Below are 22,559 nucleotides of genomic sequence, written 5' to 3' on the forward strand. Positions count from 1 at the left end.
TTGGCTGCCCTAGGCCTCAGGGATAGTCCAGCAAGAAGAAAGTGTGCCCTCAGCTATGCTAAACTGGTAAGTGACTAATCTGATAGGTAGAACCCCTGCCTCCAGATCTGTTAACACTTTGATTTGACATAAATTTCAATATCTCTGCTGTGAGCTGTTTAATCTGAGATCAAGAGATTTGAAGACAAATGGGGAAAAAAGCTACTTCAACAGCCTGGCTTAACCCAGGGCAAGATTATATCTTCAATATTCTTTCTAAGAACAAGAGCAGTATTAAAAAATCATTCCAAGGAATATTCACATCAATATAGGTAATTAGCTTTTGTTTTAATTAAAATCTCCCCATCAGTAGCATAACTTGAAATTGGAGAGCTTAAAATGCAGATTTCAAAACTGTTTTCATCTAAGATCTACAAGCCATACCCTCCAGCCAAATCCAGCCAGCTGCCTATGACATTCTTTTCCTAGCCACAGCACCTACACATTAGAATTGGCTGGGGCTACCTTCACACCAAAACAGAACCATGATAGAGACTCTATGACCTGAAACATTTACCACCCAACAGTTAGCAGGAAAAGTTTACACACCCATGCTTTTAGGAGTCACGAGTACATTCTACCCACTTTGTGATGTAGTACAAGGCACACTGGACCACATACATGCCCCTAAAGCCCCATCCCTTCTCCTCCCTGGCCTCAATTGCTCAGAATCCAGAAATCAGCCATTTTTCTTTCCCTGTAGCTAGGTAACGAAGATGTGCTATCACAGGTGACCATTGGTTGAGATGGAATTTTGTGAACTTTGCTGCTCCTGGTCTCTAATCTGATCCCCCTGGTGGCTCACACTATGATTGCATGTTTGAGTTGCCATGCCCAGCTCTATAAACCATTTCTAGACCTATCCTCAGTCTCTAGGCCTTATTGGCCTTTCAGACTTCACCTTCTTCTATATCCTAAAAGACCTCAGAGTCCTCAAAGGTTTCTGAGCCCCTCGTTACTCCACCACATAGTAGCTATGTGCCCTTTGTAACGTGAATTTGTGCCTCTGTGTCTACACCTATAAAATGGGACACACCTTACTGCTAAGGGTTATCTTGATAATAAATGATGATATCCACATTAACATAGTTCGTACAAGATCTGCCAGGGATCCAGATGCTCAATCATTTTTTTAATTGTTCACCTTGGCTCTTGGAACCCATGACTCCATAGAAATGAAAGGTGCTACAACTCTCTAGCAAGCATTAAGTTACTTGTTTCCTTGTAGGACTGAGGATCAAAATGCAGGCTCTGGTATAGAAGAGGCACATGTTCTACCACCAGTTACACCCTCGGACCTGACTTAAGTCACTATACTGAGAACGGTATTAACTCACAATGTGGGAAAACTATAGAAGATGAGAGTAAACATTTTGCTGTTACATTTTCTGTCTGGGCTCTAGCAATTGCTGAGAAGCCCAGCTACTGAATCCATGCTTAATCTGTTCTCATCCTATCCTGTGAGGCCTTTTTAAAGACATTTCCAAAGGAAATAAATGAGCAATGTTGTAGATGCTACCAAATTCCCGTTTTCTCTTTCCTACTCTTCAAAGCTCTGGCCAGTGATCACAATTTCTTTCAACTGTCTTTATTCTACTGCCATCCTGTGGCTGACCTGTGCCACTGCAGCACCGTGGGGCAGATGTCACTGAGTGTCTGTATCCTCAGTGTCCTAATTGTCACCAGGAAAGGGCTCCTTGAGAGGCAGGGCATGCAACTGAATAGCTGCTTAAGTCCCAACCAGCACACAGGAGTCTAGGAATGCATCACCAATCTTGACTTGATTTCTGCTTGATGAACCTTAAGGACATATAATAGAGGAACAGGAAACCACAGCTGATGCCCATGACAATGACGTAGATGAGGTGGAGCGGGTGTGAGTTCAGGTCCATGGAACTGAGCATCTGGAGACATAGACATTGAGTGAGCTCATGGGGAAAATGTCTAGTTGTTAACCCAAGGCCTTTAATACTTACTTTATCTCCTTGGACAATGAATGTGATATTGCCAACTTGCATGGTGAAAGGGATCCCATTAAACTCAATTTGCATCAGCCCGGAGAAACACCACCGGAGGAAGGACACTTTGGAAATCCACGCAGGCACTGAGGACAGCAAGAGCCAAATTATTCCCACGGTTCCTGTCAAACTCTCTGTGTAAGGTACTGTTGGGAGAGGGCTGTGCTAGCTCTGGCCCTGGAGAAGCAAGGCCCCAGAGGAACAAGAAAGCCAAGGAGGCGTAAGGGGCATGGGGGGAGGGTCACCTACACATGGGATCTGCAGCAATTTTAGAAAGTCGTTAGCTGGGTTACCTGCGGGTTCTCAGCTTCACAGAGCACTCAGCAGCCCCACATCAGAGACGACTTGGGTAAACCCTGACTCTGGAGCATTGTGGGGAGAGGGACAGGGAGAGGGAGAGGGAGAATAAGCCTTGCTGAACTGTTAAACAAAAAAGGTCTGGGAACTAGGTCCCAGTGGCTCACACCTGCTTTAATCCCAGTCTTAGCTACTCAAGAGGCTGAGTTCCTGAGATCTGAGGATTACAGTTCAAAGCTAGCCCTGGCAAGAACGTCCATGAGACTCCTGTCACCAGTAAACTACCAAAATAAAATTAAAAAGCTGGAAGTGGAGCTGTGGCTCAAATGGTACAGCCAAAGTCTTGAGCAAAAGAAGCTCAGGAACAGCACCCAGGTCCTAAATTTAAGCTCTAAATCCTAAGCCCTAAGCTCCAGGATTGGCACATGAGCACACATATGCGTGTGCACGCACACATACACACATATCTGGCAGAAGACAGGAGAGTGAGGAAAGGTATCACAGAGGGGGCAGTGGGCTGGAGACCGTGGAGATGCTCAAGACTGGCACCAGGGAACAGCCGAAGCTTGCCCTGCAGGGTTGAACACGGGCTGTGATCCAGGGTCCAATGAGAGCATCCATGTGGAGATTCAGCAAAGGGGATACAGTCAGGGGGACTGCCAGGTGTTGGCCAGGGAAATGAGACAGGGTCTCCTCTAATAGAACCACACCAATGGCCTGTGCGATCGCTTGGAAAAGCATCTTCTTGCCAGCCTTGGGGGTCCTGGGACTAGATGATCAACAGGCACTCAGAAGAAAACAGGCATTGCTAGCCACATAGGGCAGCTCCGAGATGCCTGCCAGGAGAGGTGAACGAGTTTCTCACCTGCCCAGAGATTGTCCAGGTTTATCATGAAGCCCGCAGTGAGGCAGAAGGAATTATAGAGAGCGTTGCAGAAGAAGGAGGACATGTGGAAGGTGGGGAGCATGGCAGCGAGGGCCAGGGCCATGGTCCTGCAGCAGAAGACCACCAGCCACACCAGTACGAAGTGCAGCAGAAAGGGCTCAATGCCAGGCCGCAGGTTGGTCAGCCAGTAGATGGGTATCCCAAAGATGATGGTGTACACACAGTGCTCAGGCAGCTCCCCTAGAATCTGCAAAAGAACCATTCCCACAAGGCCACGGGCCCGGGGCCTTCATTGGTCCCTATTTTGCAATATACACGCCAGGTGCCCGTGGCTCACGCCTGTGATCCTAACTACTCAGTGGCTGGGATCTGAGGCTAAAGATTCGAGGCCAATCCAGGCAAGAAAGACTCTTATCCCCAATTAACTAGCAAAAGCCAGACCTGGCACTGTAGCTCAAGTGATGGACTACCAGCTTTGAGTGAAAAAGGCAATGAAGAGCCTAAGGCCCTGAGTTGAAGCCCCAGTACAAAAATACACACAAGAATAAAGTTGAATGTTCAAGTGTTGGCACCCCCACAGTGCCAGCATTCCTTCCTGGTACAGACTGATTGCTGGAGCATGAGCAGGTGAGGTTCTCCTCCCTGTTCCCCAGCCCAGAGCTGTTTCCACAGGCTGGGACCTGGTGTCAAGTCCCCGACCCCTCACCCCTGTCAGATCTAGTAGCTGTGTGGCCATAAGAGAGAGAGTTCCATCATCTCTAGGAGCTTCCACTTCCTGGCAGCCTGGCCTACTCCAGGGCTCTGGCGAGGTAAAGGCTGCTAAGCCAGTGCCATCTCTTCCTCTCCAGGTCCCTGCTGACCAGGAAAGGATTACTCCTACTTCATTGGCCAGGCCTTCAGGTGACTGTAATTACCAAGCATGCATGGCCCGGGGTTCCCGCCACTTTCCTGCAATATTTTGGCGAATCTATACCGCTTTCTGCACCCAACATGTGCTTTCAACCCTGGGCAGTCACCTTGGCAAAGAAATATGGGCCAGTGGTGTACAGCCCATCCTCCAGCTCGTAGTACAGCAGGGCCCTCTCCGAGTGACCTTGAGAGGAGAAAGGGGAGGGGACGATGAAATGGGGATCTACAGTTTTCTGATTTGGCTTCTCTCTTACAAGCACGGCAAGTAGGAGGTCTAAACTTAAGTTGTATGAGTGTGTGTGTGTGCTGGTCCTGGGCCTTGCACTGAGGGTTGGTATACTGTTCCTGAGCATGTTTTGCTCAAGGCTAGTGCTCTAACACTTAAGCCCACAGCTGCACTTTTGGATTTTTGTTTGTTGATTGGAGGTAAGAGTCTCATGGACTTTCCTGCCTGGGCTGTGATCTTCAGATCTCAGCCTCCTGAGCAGCCAGGATTACAGAATTGGGCCCCCAGCACCCAGCTGTTAAGTTATTTTTGTTTGTTTTTAACCAGACACAATGAGGCTGCCCTGATGCAGATGCTGTGGGAAGCCCTAGACCTTGGGAAGGCTTCTGTGGTTTGTGCAAGGCTGTCAAGGAAAAATCCTGTTAAGAGACTAACAGCTAAGACACCATAATTTGCCTTCATTAGCATATTAATATGCAAACTTTAAGGAAACAATAGCTGTCATTTCCTTTACAATCACAATGATATTATTCCGTAAAGCTATTGTCCCCAGGTGCTCTAAGGAACACAGAGGTCAACCTTGATGCCAGACACCCCGTGTGTATGTGTGTGTGTGGGGGGGGACTCACGGTCATGACAGCAGGAGACACTCACATTTGGAGGTGACAGCCAGAATCACATTGAAAGGGATGAGCGCTCCAATCATGAAAAAGAGGGCTGCCTTGTCCATGAAGGAGAGGGAGGTGGTCCCGTGATCATAGTAGAGGAAGCCAATGATCAGAGCCATCAGACAGGCCTCTGCCCCATGGATGAGGAGGGTTGACAAGTCTCGGAAGTCATTGGAAAGCTGACGGCTTAAGACAACAAAAGAAACACAAAAAAAGCCAAAGATGTCAGGGGAACTACCATAGCCCAGCCCTGTGACCTTGTGATCTCCCAATCTCATGTCTTTTCTTCAAATTTATAGACAAGGGCTGGACACACCCATTTCCCAGGAACAATGAGGATTCAATCAGAAAACAGATGTCAATTTCTGTACACAGTAAATAAATGAATCATTATTACTTTTGTAAGAACCTGTCGAGCTTAGCCACCTAATTGTTTTTGTAAAAATGCTTAACCTGCTCCACCTGCGTGTGGTTTCGTCCTGGTGTTTACTGACTTAGGATGATAGCACCTGCATGTGGTATTTATCTTTAAAGGCTCAGCTCCACTGAAGCTCGGGGCTGCTATCAGCCCGAGGGTAGAGCGGGTAGAGTGTAGCTGCTGCGCTCTGTTCATTGAGTGCTGGTGACTCTGTTGCTGAGGGTCTGGGGCTTCCCAAAATGGCTGGGATACAGAGCAGGATCCCACTTGTATATCAAAATGTTTCTGTCTACAGAAACTACTAGAAAGGCACGGATATGGCATGAGAGCTTGGTTTTTTTTCAGGGGCTGGTGTGACAGGGATTCCTCCATTTCTAGTTTAGATTCTCTTGTATTCTCTCCCTTTTCCACAATGACTTTAGCTTATTTCCAAGAGTGTTGTCAGTAAGGCTACTTTAATTGCTTAGAGAATACGCTGGGTCTCTTGAGGGTCTATGCTGGCTCTGAAGATTCTGGTTCTCACAGTTTTACCTGTCTTCCTCCTTCAAATTAACACCTTCTCCCAGGCCCTATCAACACGGGGGTTGAAAGTCAGGGCCTTTCACTCTTTAGCTTTTTGCTTAAGGCTAGCACTCCACCACTTGAGCCACAACACTACTCTGGCTTTCTTGTTTGTTGGAGATAAAAGTTAGAGACTTTCCTGCCTGGGTTGGCTATCATCCATGGTCCTCAGATCTCAGCCCCCTGAGTACCTGGGATTACAGATATGAACCATTGGCACCCAAGTCTCAAATTCACTTTTGATAGAACTTAGTTTGATATTGAAGTTTTGTGGGGTGGTTGAGAATTACCGGATGAGGACAGCAAATTGTTGTAGGGCCCCAGGTGGCTGAGGAGGCGAGCTGTCAGCGTCCTGTGGCAGGGTCAGGCTGTTGGAAATGATACGTGGCTGGATTAGGACGGGGCCTGCTGCAAGAGGCGCCCCAGTCTGAGCCGCTGGCCCACCGTACCTTGCAGCATAGGGGCCTGCATCCAGCTCCCTCGAATCTGCTTTCCACAGAAAGTCATCAAAGCCACGTACTTTTTCTAGAAACAAGGCTGCCAGTGACTGAGCTTTCTCTGTGGTGGCCACTTCCTGTTCCCGGCTGCGTCTGTCGATGCTGGTCAAGTCCACTATAAGAGAAGTTCAAACCATGCGTGACCCACCCTGGCCTGGGTCAGTTCCGGGAGCTCCAGGACACTGTCCCCACGGTTATGAGCAGAGAGCCAGCCCCCCACCTTGTCAGACTTGATGTCATCTGCAGAGGTCTACAGCGGGGGACGTGGCCGGATCATGAAGTGATGAACAGCAGAGGCCCTGGCTCCCGCCCCCCACCCCACGCTGACTCTGCCCCTAGCTGTCCAATAAGCTGTTTTTAAGGCCCAGCCCCACAGGTGTGCCTGATAGGAAAGACACTGAGCAGTCGGGCATTCACAAAATAAATCTAGAATTTGGCTTTCAAAGCAGATTTCCCAAGCCAGAGCATGTGGGCTGAGAATACCAGGGACTAACCAAGCACACAGCTGGTGCTAGAAGGATCCACCCCTTCTAGCCAGAGAGCCACCTCCTGAATCCCAGGGGAACGCCACCCTGCCCCAGGCAAGCGCAGTCCTCTCTCCACAGTGCTCTGGGGCACTCCATCAGCCACAGGCAGGGCCCACCCATGCCAGCTAGCTGCAGCCATTGAAGAGCTGAGGTCAAGCTGGGAGCTAATGGCTTGTACCTGTAGTCCTAGCTACTCGGAAGGCTGAGCTCTGAGGATCTAGATTTGAAGTTAGCCCACGCAGGAAACTGAGAATTCAGATTGTCAGGACCACCTGAAAACTGGAAAGAAGCCATGGCTCGAAGTGGTAGAGTGCTAGTGTTGAGCAAAAGGGACAGCACTTGAATTCAAGCCCCTTAGCTGACAAAACTGACAACAATAATTGAGGTCTTTTTACCTCCCTTCCTCTCCACTTCCATCAGTTATGTACAAGTCAGAATCATGTCTATGAGGGGCCTTCATAGACGGCCGTGTGTTTCCTCAGTGCATGGATGCAGCTCCGAACACCAGATCTGTATGGCAAACCAAGCTATGTGTGACTCCTGTGCCCCAGACTGGTGAGAGACACCTGCCCTAGGACTCACAGGCAAGGGCCCAACCTCCTAAAGAATTTCATAACCAAAAAAAAGAGGTTTGAGACCCTTGTGGGCATTTGGCTTCTGCTAGTCCCTCTGCTAGTCCCTCTCCACTTCATTGGTCAGGTTGGCAGGTATCCTCTGCTCCTTTATCTGAGGGTGCTGGCCTGTGAATGACACGCCAGAAAGAAGCCAGGATGGCACTTGACTACAGGGTAGAACGCAAAGTTCAAGGATAGGTAGACAAAGGGCAGAGGTGGGGCTGAGGAGAGTAACCCATCCTTTTTGGGGAGCAGTGGAGTCTGACTGAGGATTAGGAGGACAGTGTGTGTGCAGCAGGACCACGAGTCAAGGCTGAGTCACACACCAGTGGAGTTCCAGTTCTGGGTCCTACAGATGACAGGCAAAGTGTTGACCTCTTCCAGCTAGTCTCCCATCTGCACACATGGACATGATCTTGGCCCGACAGGGAAGCTGGGGGACAAGTAGGGTCTTTAAGGAAATGGTCCCTGTCTTTAGGTTATGCATGCATGCTGGTATTGTGGTTTGAACTCAGAACCTTGCACTCACGTCTGGCTTTTTCACTCAGTCTTGGAACTCTACCACTTGCTACACCTCCACTTCTGGTTTTTTTGTTAGTTAACGGGAGAAAAGTCTCTTCTACCTTTCAGTCTGGGTTACTTTCAAACCATGAACCTCAGATCTCCGCCTCATTTAGTAGCTAGGATTACAGGCATGGGCCATCAGCACCCACTTCAGACTTACTGGTGAGCTCCTGCCTATACTTTGCTATCCTGGAAGAGCCTGAGGTTCCAGGTGGCCTTGGGGGACCAGCCACAGCTGTCCCATAGTTGAGTAGTCATGCTTTTCTCTGCTGCTATACTTCCCAAGGGTGCATTCAAGGAGCTGCTCTAAAAAAAAGAAAAAGCACCCACTGTTCCTTGGATGAAAAAATGAAGGTAGTTTATGGTACCCTGGTAGCACACAGGTCCCAAGAGAAAGCCACGCTGGTGGGCAGAGCAATCTCCTATCCAGACTCATAGGGACGCAGAGCTGCCCCTGCCCTGGGTCCAGCCACCTGCCACAGCTGCAGAGAACCATCTTCAGATTTCCTGATGTCTGGCACATCTTACGCATCTAGTTCCTACAGAGCGAACAGCATAACATACCCAAGCCCTGCTCTATTTTGTGTCTGTTCCTACCCCATTGGGCCCAGAGGATGGCTGTTGGAAGTTTTTCTTTTTTCCAATCCTGGGACTTGAATTCAGGACCTGGGCACTGCCCATTAGCTTCTTTGCCTCAAGGTAGCCCTCTACCACTTGAGTCACAGCGCCACTTTCAGCACTTTCTGTGTATGTAGCACCACGGATACGAACTCCGGGCTTTCTTCATGCTAAGCTAGAACTCCCACTAGGCCACACTCCTGGCCTGAGAAGCTGTTTTGTTCTTAATGGACCTCATTATCCTGCCCTGCCCACCCTGTTTGTTGCTTGAAGCCTGAGCAGTTGTCTCCTGACTCTTGTCGTGGGGAGAGGTGGAACTCCCAGGCTGCCTGCGTGGCTCGCTCACCGTAGAAGTCGGCAGGGTTGCTGTAGCGGGGACAGGGGTAGCCGATGGCTGCGAAGTACTGGATCATGTGCTGGGCGGCCCCCAGGTAGATGGTGGTGCCTGATGTCATCAGGAGAACCAAGTCAAACAGCCTGAAGATGTCCGACCGAGGCTGGTGAACGGAGATGAGCACCAGCCTGTTGCCTTTGGCCAGCCGGTACAAGGTTTTCACCAGGTTGTGGGCGGTGAAGCTGTCGAGGCCCGAGGTAGGTTCATCCAGCAAGAGGATGCCTTCCGGACACAGAGGACGGGGCCTGGTGACGCCGGGCCAGACCCCATCCAGGCAGCGCGTCCCCGGCCCCCGGCCCTCCCAGCCCTCACCTGGGTTCCACAGGAGCTGCACCCCGATGCTGACTCGCCGGCGCTCGCCCCCGGACACCCCACGCACATATGCGTTGCCCACGCGGGTGTCGGCGCAGCGCCGCAGCCGCAGCTCCGCGATCACGTCCTCCACCTGGGGGCACAGGGCAGGCCCCGCGTCACGCGGCGCCCGGGGCTGCGGGGTCCCTGTGTCTGCCGGGCTTGGAGCGCACGGCGGTGCAGGCCACGCTCGCGAGCGCGCCTCGCCTTTGACAAGTGCCCCAGAAGGAACCCCGTGGCCCGGGGCGCTGGGCTGTGCTGTTCAGACTCGGCCCACCCCCCACCGAGTCGGTTAGTTACCCTTTTGGCACGCTGGGCTTGAGAGAAGGACCTGGGCAGCCGCATCTGGGCCACAAAGGCCAGGGTCTCCCTGACGGTGAGGTTGGGGAGCAGCTGGTCGTGCTGGCGCACGTGCGCCACGCTCTTCCTCACCAGCTGAGGCGTGCTGGGCTTCCCGTTGATCCAGATCTGGCCCGACTTGATCTTGCCACCGTGGTCTCGGCCTGTGATCACGTCTATCAAGGAGGCTCTACCGCAGCCTGCGAAGGCCCAGAGACATGGCTGAGGACACAGCTTCGGCAGCTAGCACGCCCTGTCTACTCTCCTGCACTCAGACTGCTCTGTCTTTGCAGAAAGGAGCCACCGACTGTTCCTAAGACCCTACCCTGCCCGTGGGGCTTCAGGTCCTCTGTCTATTGCCAACTTGTGCCTGTCGGGAGCTTGAGGGCACATGGATTCTAGGGCTTCAGGCCAAGACAGCCGGAGGCTGCAGGGCAGGTGAAGGCTGGAGGCCTGACTGCCACAATCTGTTGTACCTAGAGGGTTTGTCCTGGTCCCAGTGGTGATGAATGCTCTCCCTCCTCCCCTTACCCTAACCCTGCCTCCCACCCCCCCAGCAAGTTGGGCTGATGAGATTGTGAAGTTTTTGCCATTATTTGCTGACAAAGATGCCAGAAACTTCTCATCAACAATCCTTAGAATTTGGAACAGACATAGGGTACCTTTCAAAAACGTAAAAACAGAACCTATTTTGTGAAAAAAGGGAGAAAAATCATTGAGATTTAGAAATGATTTTTAAAGCACAGGAGACACATAGATTCCAGATTCTGAATGTACCTGCATCCCTTTCTCTTATTTTTAGCATTATGTTCCTTTCATTTTTTTTTAAGAAAGAATGATTCTGAGTGCTCAGATTAACACCCATATACCGTTTCTGAATGATTGTCAGTTACTATTGATTTACCTCACACAGAATTTAGTTTTCAAACACATTCCATGAGGTTTCTTCTTCAACAGCCATCTCAACTGTGAATGTGAATTGGGCTCAAGCTCTGAGAACTCTGGAATGGGGAAAATGATCTGTCCAGAGGAGATTTTGGCTTTTCATGTATATCAAACCTTTTTAGGAGGACAGTTTTTTTGTTCTCTTGACAATAGACAATAGACATGTGAAATTCTCCTTGCCACAGCTTCATGCAAATTCCAGAAGACATGTGATCCTTCTGTTTAACCGTCCAGAGGCTCCATGTAAAAACAGTCTTAGAATGTTGCCATCTGGATGCACCTCATGTAGGCTTCCTGAGAGTTTAGGTGCAGCAAAATTGTCAGGAAAGGAACCAGGGTTAAGAGGCCTCAGCCCTGTTACCTACTGAGCCTCAGATATTGGTTTCAGGCTCTGAGAAAATGGGGTACTTTGCCAACATCTTCAATCATAGGATTCTACACAGGAAGGGTACATTTCCAAAGCAAAGCTTTGTGAAATGTATGGGGAGACTTTCCAGCAGAGGATGTGTGTCTAATGTGTTTAGGAGACTCCTGGAGCCAGGAGACAAAATCCATAGGTATTCAAGGCCTTTATAAAGGCCGTATATCTCCCCATCAGTAAAATTCATCAGTAAAAGTTTTGGCATTCTCTACACAAGAAACTAAATGCAATATATTGTTATATATGCATATTTGGTTATTTGAAGTAGGATAGGGAAGGGAGGAAAACAAAATGAGGGGTGGAGATGGGGGGAGGGAAATGGGGACCAAGACACAAGAAAGGGTATAAATGTATGTGAAGTAATGCACCATCTATCTGGCAAATATAATGTAACCCTTCTATTAATTACAATAAAAATATATGAAAAAAGAGTAAAAAAAGCTAAATGCATTGGGCTGATTTTATTTATTTAAAAAATATGGTGTGTGTGTGTGTCTAGTAAAAATCATAGGAAGTATAATGGGGAAACCGTTCTGAGAAACCATAGTCTAACAACTTTGATCAAGTAAACATGAAGCTTAAGCTAAACCTAATTGAACCGGAATATTCATATAAGTTCAGCCTTTCTGACCTTTACTGTCCTGAATCACAAATCAGGGCTGTTATTGCCTAGAAAATCCTTTCTACCAGTAGTCAGCATGCTGACTCATTCGCACTAAAAGCCCATCTGTCCTCTGGATGCTAATTTCAAGAAGAAAAGGCAGATAAAAAAATAGCAGAAGCTACAACTCAAAATAAGACTCTTCTGTCCCCTTTTTAAAATCTTGTTTAGATGAGAATTGCAGAGACAATGGGAGGGACTTAATGAGTGTGCATGTTGTCTCAGTTACAAAGTACATTTACACGTCCAAACTCATGTGATCTTTGGCTAGACAACAAACAACTTCTCTATCAGAGGGGTGTAAAAGTTGGGAGCAGATGTTCAAAACATCTGAGTAAACTCTGTCTCTGGAAATGATTAATTAAAGGTATAAAGTGCTTTCTCTTTACACTTTATAAGTGTGTCTCAGGAAGAAACGCTGGATCTGGGTATCAAGAGATCAAGTTCACATGCTAGATTGACTTTAAATGTGTGTCCTTAAGAGATTCACCTGACTTCTGGATTTAGTGTCTTCATGTGTTGAATGAAGGGGAATGTTGTATGCACATGTGTGCGTATGCAAAAGAACACACTGGAAGTATTACAGAATGGATTGTTTGAAAAAATCTTCCTCTTAAAATGCTTCCAAACTGTTGGGATAGAGGCATGGCTTAAGTAATAGAGCGCTCATTAGCAAGTGCAAGGCCCTGAGTTCAAACACCAGTACTACCAGATAGGAAAGTGGTTAGGTATTAGATTGATCCATTGATTTCCAAACTGGTAGAGAGAAAAGTAGAACACAGTGACTAGAAAACTCTGTCCTTCAAGTACCTCCCCCATTCTCCTATAATTTAAAATTTTGCCTGAAGAGTGACTGAAGTGCTCCGAGAATCAAGGTCAGGTCTATGCTGGTGGTTGAAGGTTAGACTCTGGCTGTGAAGGGACAGAGCTGTGGTGGGGCTTTGCCTAGTCATTGTCTGACCATGACCTGCCTCTGGCTGTAGAAATAATGTGCCAGGCTGGTGCCCTTGTGGCTGGAGGAGGCCCTGGAGAGAACATTATGTCCTGAAGTTGCCGCCACAGTGTATGTCTTTAGTTACTATTAGCACTGAGACAGGATCATCAGTCAGCTTCAGGGGGGACAGGAGAACTTGTGATCACATACAAAGCAACATCTATGAGCTAGTGCATGGAAAGGCTGGTGCTTGAGCCCAGGGTCTATCTAACCTGTGCCTTTGCCCTTCACCTGAGCCACTCCACCTCATTGATTTGGCTCTATAAGCAGCATCCACTCATCTAAAGGAGTGCTCTTCATCCCGGAGTGAGAAGCCACAGTCCCACTATTTGCCTTCGTGGTACCTGAGCTCCCTATAATGGCCAGCATCTGTCCACTTCTCACTTTGAAGCTCAGGTTCTGGATGCCCAGCTGACAAGAGTCTCGGCCTTTTTGAGACATCCATGGTATCTTGAACTGAGCCAGCTGCTCAAACCAAGGCACCTGGGAGACCATGTCTACCTGTGGAGAAAGGGATCGGAAGGTCCTTCAGAGAGCAGATAGCTCAGAGGGTGTCAGCGGGGCACCTTTAACTCCCTTGTGCTTCGTGTGGCCCCTCCCACAGGAGGTAACCCTCTGTGGGCATGCCAGGTTCTACCATCATGGAGGTGGGCCTCTTCCCTGTTCAGAGATTGGGAAGGGGCCTGGACAGCATGCACAATAAGGGAAGAGACAACAACTTCTCAGGTGATTACTGTGCACAGGACGTTGTGTTCCTTGAGTCCGTTATTAGCCCTTTCAGTCATCATTGCAAACCTGTAGCATAGAAGTTATTGTACTGTTTTACAGATGAGGTAGCAGTTAAGTAGCTTGCTTGAGGTCATGCAGGTAATCAGCAAAGAGAAGGATGAACTTGTCCTAACATATCCACAGGTGAGAGATCGGGCCAGACTGGGGCCTCTGTGGTTCCCTCCAGGGTCTCATCTAGGGAGCAGAGAGAGTATATGCATTCTACCTTGGGGAAGGGGAGTAATAGGGGTTGTGGAATTTGATTCAAGTGTTTCTGAGAATTCCTGAAAGGCAGTGGTTGTCTTGGCAGTTGTTCAGAGTGTTTTATTAGCTTCAGAAACAGCAAATTTTACCATGTAAATATTCATATATGGGGATATATAAATACAAAATCTAAAGTCTACAGTTCTTTCCCTCCCTCTCCTTTCCCCTCCCTCCCCCTCCCTCCCCCTCCCTCCCCCCCACTCTCTGCCAGTCCCAGGACTTGAACTCAGGGGACTGAGCATTGTCCTTGGGCTTTCTCAAGGCTAGTGCTCTACCACTTGAGCCACAGCACCACTTCTGGCTTTTTTCTATGTATGTAGTACTGAGGAATTGAACCTGGGTCTTCGTGCATACTAGGCAAGCACTCTATCACTAGGTCAAACTCCCAGCCATGATCTTTAGATCTAAATATTTTAACTTTTATCTAATAAAATGTATGTAGGTTAGTGATTAGCTCCTTCCTTCCTTCTTTCCTTTCTATCTTCCTCTTCCTTCCTTCTTTCCTTCTTTCCTTCTTTCCTTCCTCCCTTCCTCCCTTCCTTCCTTTCTTTTTGTTCAGTATTAAGGCTTGATCTCCGAGCCTTACACTCATGAATGGTGCACTACCACTTGAATCATGCCTCTAGTCCAGCCAGTTAATTTAAAATGAGTCTCACACTTTTCTACCTGGGCTGGCTTTGAACATTGATCCTGAGTAGCAAGGATTACAAGCATGAGCCAGCAGTACCTAGACCCTTGCTAATTTCCTAATTACACTATGGTATGCAAGGTAGTAACCTTAAGGGAAACTGAAAAAAGGGTCTATGGGAACACGATTCTTCTGGTAACTTTGTCAAATTATTTCAAACTCTGAAGTTGTTCCGGAGACTGCTCTCACACGTTATTTTCGTAAGGAGCCTGTGGCTTGTCACCTCCAGCTGTGTGTGCCTAGGTGAGTGAGGGACATCTCTGTGGGGCCAGCACTCAACACAAGAAGCCTGCACCCTCCATCCTGGATGGATAGATGGCCTGTAGGCTGCCCCCTTCCAGAATTCTTGCAAGCGTGTAGGCCCTACCTGGTAGGTGAGGTCTCTGACCTCCAGCGTGTTGGACTGTCCACTGTAAGTGAAGTACAGGCTGTTGTCACTTTCAGAGGAGAACAAGCTGTCTTGGAGGACCTGCTGGGAGACACGAAAGGTATAACCACCGAGGATGTAGATGAAGAAAGAGATGAGAGAGCGGTGGTTGACTGATTGAGATCCCAGGTTGGCAGGAGATGGGCTGAAACAGGGCAGTGAGAAAATGGGAGTGTTGAGAAGAACACATCTCCTCCCTCAGGAGATGTTGGGCTTCTTCCAGCTCCATCCCTGGAGAACCCCAGCTCAAGGCCTGTGGGTCAGAACTCAGATGGGAAGAGCTGAGTGGGAAGATGTAAGCTGTGAACTGGTAAATAACCTCAACCTTCCCTTTTCACCATTTGGCTTAATATTATCTCCTAATACCAAAAAGGTACTGCACGTGAAAGGGTAACAGCTAGCAGCAAGTTAACTTGTCAAGATGCCATTCCAAGGAAGGTTGTAGTCCTGGGGCTTGACTTCAGGGATGGGTGCTATCCCTAAGCTTCTTTGTGCTCAAAGCTAGTGCTCTACCACTTGGGCCACAGTGCCACTTCTGGCTTTTCTGGGTAGTTTATTGGAGATAAGAGTCTCACAGACTTTCCAAAGCCTGGCTTTGAACCATGATCCTCAGATCTCAGCCTCCTAAATAAGTAAGATTACAGGCATGAGCCACTGGTGCCCAGTTTGTAGCTGACTTTTTTTTTTTTTTGGCTAGTTCTGGGCTTGAGCTCAGGGTCTGAGCACTGTCCTTAGACTTTCTCAAGGCTAGAGCTCTACCACTTGGCCTCAGCTCCACTCTGGCTTTTTTTTTCTATGTATGTGGTGCCAAGGAATCGAACCTGGGTCTTCGTGCATGCTAGGCAAGCACTCTACTACTAGGCCAAACTCTCGGCCCTGTAGCTTTTTTTTTTTTTTTTTTTGGCCAGTCCTGGGCTTGAGCTCAGGGCCTGAGCACTGTCCTTGGACTTTCTCAAGGCTAGAGGTCTATCACTTGAGCCACAACACCACTTCTGGCTTTTTTCTATGTATGTGATACCGAGGAATAGAACTCTGGTTTTTGTGCATGCTAGACAAGCACTCTACCACTAGGCCAAACTCCTGGCCCCTCTGTAGGCTGACTTAAAAAAAAATTATTTAAGATGCTGTACAAAAGAGTTCCCAGGGCCGGGAACTTTTTTTTTAACATTCTTACCTATCCCTCCCCTACCCACCTCTTCTCTCCCTCTGCTTAATTTTGTAGGACATACATTGGATTCTTGTCTGGATTTTCCCTTATCTGATTTTAATGACGAAATTTGTGCAACAAAGCTATTGAAGACACCTCTGGGCCATTTCAGAGGCAATCTCTATTCTCACCTCCACTACATTATCACCACTATCACCAACACCATCTCCACCATTATTCTTGTCACCAACACAATCCTCTGATTGTTATTGCTGGAGTAGTGGGATACTTATGCCTTTTATTTAATATCTAATTTTTACATTATATAAAATAATTGCTTTGTACCTATTATATACAATCATGAACATAGATGCTTAATATATAACATTGTATAACATGATATTATATAATAATAATTAAATAAAACTATTACTTTTATCTCCCTAACTTCTTTGTATTGGGAACCTTTGAACTCTTCTCTCCTGACTCTTTATAAATATGTACTAGATGGTTGCAAACTATTGTCATCTTACTGTGCTGTAGAAAGACAAAACTTCTCCTGTCTACATTTTTTTTTTGCCAGTCCTGGGCTTGAGCTCAGGGTCTGAGCACTGTCCTTGGACTTTCTCAAGGCTAGGACTCTACCACTTGAGCCTCAGCACCACTTCCGGCTTTTTCTATATATGTGGTACCAAGGAATCGAACCCGGGTCTTCGTGCATGCAAGGCAAGCACTTTAACCACTAGGCCAAATTCCCGGCCTCCTGTCTACATTTTGATACCAAATATCTGACCTCTCTTCATCCCCTTCCCTCTGCTCTTTCCTTACCTCTAGTGACGATTGTTCTACTCTCTAAAGTTGTGGAATTTTTGGTGTCTTAATTTTTATAGAGTTGAAGATCAAACCCATAGCCTCACTTATGCTAGGCAAGCACGCTAACCCTGGTGATATGTTTGAGAATTAACAAATCTATTTTTCATAGTAAGTAACTTGGAGTGGTGTTAACTGCAGCAGATCGGATGGTTGTGCAGTCAAGCAGGCAAGGAATACTGACTTGAGAGCCTACAACTCAGGCTCAGAGTCTGTGATGCAATAGTGAAAAAGACCATCTTCAAGAAAACTTACATTTTAGTGAAACAGACAGGCATGAGGATGCATGAGAGGGCTGATGGTAAACATCTGGGGCTATCTTCACTGTGTTATTCAAAACTCATATGTACACTGATCCATGTGTAGTTAGAGGGAAAATAACATCCAATGTTTCTGCACCAATGGTAGGAGGAAGAGCTCCTTGGAAAGATCATTTTCCAGAATCTTGTGGGGGTGGTGGTGGAGAGGTAGGTGTTTAGAAGCAATTAAATACAGGTGATTACCTGCAGTAGTTCTTCAATGAGAAACCAGCAGAGCTCTAGGACAGTGTGGAAAAACAGCAGACTAAAATGACTTATGGTTAGACATTGGAACCACCATCAGTTTTCTAATGAACTGGACATTTATTCCAAAGAGCACAAATCAGGATATAATAAAGCCACCAGCACAGCCAGACTCAGTGCAACATTATTTACCATAGCCAAGATATGTAATCAGCCCAGATGCCCCTCAATGGATGCATGGATGAAGAAAATGTATATACACAAAATAGAATTCTTTTCATCTATCAAAAAGAATGATATTGTACCGATTCATAAGGAAATGGGAAGACTTGGAAAAAAATTAAATGAAGTAAGTCAGATGCAGAGGAACACAGGTTGCCTAGTATCCCCCATTTATGGTAGCTAGAATGTGCCTACAAGTCTACAAGTAAACATACTGGGTGGTAAGCAAAGGGTTCCTGCAGTATGTAGATTCCACAGAGTGCAAATAGTGTAATTCTTTATAAAGATGAAGTCAAAGCCCAACAAAAGTACAGGCAATGAGTACTTGTGGAGGAGAGGGTAAAGGAGAGAGAGAAGAGGAGAATGCAGGAAAGGACTCATTGCATATACCACAGAATTGAGGAAAATAGGGGAAGAGGTGGGTCAAAGATGATGAAAGGGTGACATAGATTAAGATACATTTTATGGTGCCGGGAGTTTGGCCTAGTGGTAGAGTGCTTGCCTAGCATGCAAGAAGACCCAGGTTCGATTCCTCAGTACCATATACATAGAAAAAAAAGCCATAAGTGGTGCTGTGGCTCAAGTGGTAGAGCTCTAGCCTTGAGAAAGCCCAAGGACAGTGCTCAGACCCTGGGCTCAAAGCAAAAAAAAATTTTTTTAAACATAAGCTGCTTTGCAAAATGGCAAAAAAATCAACACATATCCTAAAAATGATAAAAACTGAGAGAAGTGGGTTGGGAGGGAAATGTGAGAATGTTGAAAGGGATGACATTGAGCAAGACATTACATTTATAACCTGCTTTGTTAATAGCCGTACCTATGTACAAATACTTGAAGATAATGAAAACATTCAAAAACTATGTTGCAGTGAAAACAGAGAAGATAACACCCACTTCGGAAGAGGGATTGTTTCTGGAGAAGAGATGGGGAGGAGGGTATGTGGAGTGAGGATGGGCAGGCTTGAGGCGATTGGGAATTAGTGGGAGATGGGAGTTCCCTCTGTACATTGATTGGCTCGAAATATTTCACAATGTTTTCAGATTGAGAGAGCAAACTCATGAATGGAGCAACAGAGTTCTCCTCCCATGCTGATCTCCACATGCTAATACTCCAAAGCAATAGGGGAAAGTGGGGGCAAAGGAGGTGAAAGGGTCTGTGCCCTCTGAGATGGAGACCAGAGTTCCTGTAGGAGGATCAAGGCTGGACATACCTGCTTGGACTCTAGCCCTGTGACCCTCCTCTTGCTATTTCTTTCTCCAGCACACATTCCACATCGTTTTTCCAGTTAAACTACAGAAATGCTATCAAATGCTCAAGAACTCAATTGAATTAATATGCATTCTTGCCTCTCTCTCTTTTTTTTTTTTTTGCCAGTCCTGGGCTTGAGCTCAGGGCCTGAGCACTGTCCTTGGACTTTCTCAAGGCCAGAGCTCTACCACTTGAGCCTCAGCACCACTTCCGGCTTTTTTCTATGTATGTGGTACCGAGGAATCGAACCCGGGTCTTCATGCATGCTAGGCAAGCACTTTAACCACTAGGCCAAACTCCCGGCCCCTCTTTTTTTTTTTTTTCTTTTCCCTGTCTCTCTGTGTCTGTCTGTCTCTCTGTTGGGTTGGAAATTAGGGGATCATACTTGTTAGGAAAGTGCTTTACCATGACCCCCCAGCCCCATTTGCTTTAGTTGGCTTTTCAAATCAGGTCTTGAGGTTTTTTTCCTGAGCCTGGCCATAGACTGTAAATTCTCCTTCCTTTCTGCCTCCCAAGAATCTGGGCTTAGATTGTGCCACGTAGACCCAGCCCTTCCTTGTTTTTAAAGCAAGCATCTAGTCCATTGACATCAGATATGAATTAACTTAGAAATGCCTTTGGCTGGCCCAAACCCAAATTGGATTACAGACAGAATGCTGCCCCGAGGGAGGAAGTCCTAACATTGGGGTGCAGAGCACTGTGTGCAACGACCTCAAGCCCAACTGATCTCTAGTTCATTGCCTTGAGAGAGGAAGGTCACTGAGGTAAAAAGGAGAAGCAAGAAGACAGGAAAAAAGTTGAGGTGAATGACCCTCTGCTCCAGCGCTCATCTCAGTCTCTCTCCCCTAGGGCCCAAATGCTATAGGACTGGCCTTTAGGTTGCTGCATGGTAAACTCAGCTTTAGGAAGAAAAAAATTCCTGTCTGGCTTGGGGGCCACTTCTGTTTCACTTAATATTTCCCTTGGCTCCCAGGAAGGATTTGTTAGACTTTTCCTGAGGTTTTGACACACTCCCTGTATTTTTCAAATACTTAAATATCTATCCAGCTGACATTTTAATCAGTATTAATGTCAGAACATCATTTGAATTTCTGACAGGTAACACCCAAAAAAGCAAAAGCAGGTTTATTTGTAGGTAACCAGCTCAGCTCCTGCTGGGCTACATTGTAATTTCTCCTTGTATTAACTTCTGAGCAAATTCTTGAGTCAGAGCGAAGGCAAGAAGGCAATCATAGAGCACAGAGTACAAGTAGCTTGTTCTGAGACAAGGAGCTTGTGCTTGGAGGGAGAATGACTGCTGGGAACTTGTGGCAGACAGGGACAATGCAGGCTTTTTTCCTAGCGAAGGGAATACTTCTGGACCTTTCCTGAAACACTCAGACCAGACCCCATGTAACTCAGCTTGAGGTCCAAGACTCGCTTGTCTTCCTCTGAGCCTACTCCTGTCCAGAAAGAAGAGTCTGGCCCATTGGGCACCTGACACTCTACCTGATGCCAGAATTCACTGTGCAACCTGCCTCAGTCCCCTTCTTGTGGCTTGTATTCAAATTCTCCCAGGCCCACCTTCTAGGACCTTGACTGATAATCAAAGGACTTCTGTCTATGGTGGGCATGCCTGTATGTGGGTGAACTGGGTGATCACTGGACTGTGTGACTTTCTTGCATGGTAGATGGAGTGGAGTGGAGTGTGGGCAGAGTTGGGAATAGGGTATGGCATTGGCTAGAAACTGGCTCCCATCTGCTTCCTCATATTCTAACTGCTATCGAGAAGCTTCCAATTTTCTACATTTATACCTACATGCCAGTGGCGGTGTGGGGCAGTAATCAAGGTCAAGGGAGGGAAATGTTTTACTTAATGGTACTTGGCTTGTTAAATAGCTTGTGTGTGTTTGTACACACGTGTGTGTGGTGGCAATTGCTGGGACTTGAATGTAGGGTCTTATTTTCTTGGTTTTGTTGCTCAAGGCTTGACCACACCTTCATTTCTATATTTTTGCTAGTTAGTTGGAGATGAGACTTTTGTGCCAGGGAAGACTCCAAACTGTGATCCTCAGATCTCAGCCTCCCAAGAAGCAAGGATTACAGGAGTAAGCCATCAGTGCATGGCTGTTTGATAGCTTTTAAACATCCAGGTGTAGGTTAAATGGCCTTCAACCTTTAGTTCCAAGCTCTATAAATGTTAGGGCAGAACTGCATGGCCCCCAGAGCAACAGAAAGGATCAGGATCTACTTGGATTTGAGGATGTGGGGTTCTGATAGTTCTTTGCCTTAAGTTGTGGTGGTAATTTTCAGGGCAGAAAGTATCCCCAAAGTCACCACTGACATCCTATCTTCAGGCTGTGAGCAACCCCTTCTGGCTGATAGGGATCATTCTCCACAGAGCTTGATCCAGAGAACACAACTGGTCATTGCTGTGGCTGCAGGACTGGCTAGGAATGGTGGATCTTTGGAGCCTGGCTTTGTTAATCAAGGTCAGTCCACAGGTCTGTGCCTTTTCTGTTGGGTGGGGACCTGTCTCTGGCAGAGGCACCATTGGATTTCCTCTTCTTCCTCCTCCCACAACAGGCATAGACAGAAAAGTGGGGCGGGGTGAAGCAGAGATGGAATTCTGCTTCTTTTCTGTCTTCCAATGTGGCCTTCTGCTTCAAACTCCAGTCAAAGGGTATTTATTAAGCAGACTTCTGTCTGGTAAGATGAAGGAGGCTGCCTTGTACATCCACCTACTGGCTGCTTGACTTCTGTCTCTTCCAGCTTTCTCCCAGATCTTAGGATTTGCTTGTATAACATTTTGACACTCCCACAAAAGTCACTGGTCAGCCTGTCACATTCATCATTTTACTCCCACTGACATTCTTAGCCCAAGACCAATATAGACAAAGAAGGCACTAGATGAGTCTCTGGCGTGTGTGAGCATACATCTGTGATGAAATTTTATTTGGAAAAGCCAAATGAGTCCAAATCACCAATAAGAAAGTACCTCCTATCTTAGGCAGGAAATGACTTCCGAGACCTCTTGGCCTCCGAACCTGCTCTCCCAACCCTATGATGCCCAGGAAATGGAGTCTTGCAGCCACATCCCCACACTGTCAGTGGCCCAGGCAGTCGGTTAGGACCACCAAAAGCTGGGGAGGGCAGGAAAGGCCCAGTTTCTTTCTTCCCACCAGTACTGGGGCATGTGGGGGTCACTCACCGAAGCATCTTGGACAGAAGCCCCATTCCACAGCTCATGCTCCATTGGGATCTTCTCAGCCATGTGGGGCTACTCGGTTTGCACCCCTCAGCTGTATTCCTGTAGACCTCAGCTTGCTGCCTGCTGGCTGAGCTTTCTCACAATTTCCTAGAGCTGACCCGCCCTCCCTCCCACTCTGTGCCAGCCTCTCTCCCAGAATTCCTCTCTGGCAAGCCCTCCCACAAGCACACCTAGCAGTTCTGCCCACTGCTAAGATAAGAGCACTCTGTCTAAAGGTACATCAGA

General features: G+C 47.3%; 1 protein-coding gene across 1 annotated transcript; it reads right to left on the minus strand.

Annotated features, from left to right (window-relative positions):
* Positions 1–345: 345 nt before the first annotated feature.
* On the minus strand, positions 346–22,347 carry Abcg8 (ATP binding cassette subfamily G member 8). The gene is made up of 13 exons (XM_090336160.1): positions 22,275–22,347; positions 15,035–15,136; positions 13,292–13,448; positions 9,888–10,126; positions 9,549–9,681; positions 9,189–9,458; positions 6,472–6,634; positions 6,313–6,390; positions 5,030–5,229; positions 4,257–4,333; positions 3,220–3,487; positions 2,016–2,143; positions 346–1,943 (listed from the first exon to the last, which is right to left on the minus strand). The coding sequence occupies exons 1-13, from the start codon at positions 22,335–22,337 to the stop codon at positions 1,806–1,808; spliced, it is 2,016 nt and encodes a 671-aa protein (XP_090192286.1). The 5' UTR covers positions 22,338–22,347; the 3' UTR covers positions 346–1,805.
* Between the last annotated feature and the right edge of the window lie 212 nt (positions 22,348–22,559).

Source organism: Megascapheus bottae, chromosome 7 (genome assembly GCF_031878675.1).
Source record: "Megascapheus bottae isolate mThoBot1 chromosome 7, mThoBot2.hap1, whole genome shotgun sequence".
In the NCBI taxonomy this organism is placed as follows: Eukaryota; Metazoa; Chordata; class Mammalia; order Rodentia; family Geomyidae; genus Megascapheus; species Megascapheus bottae.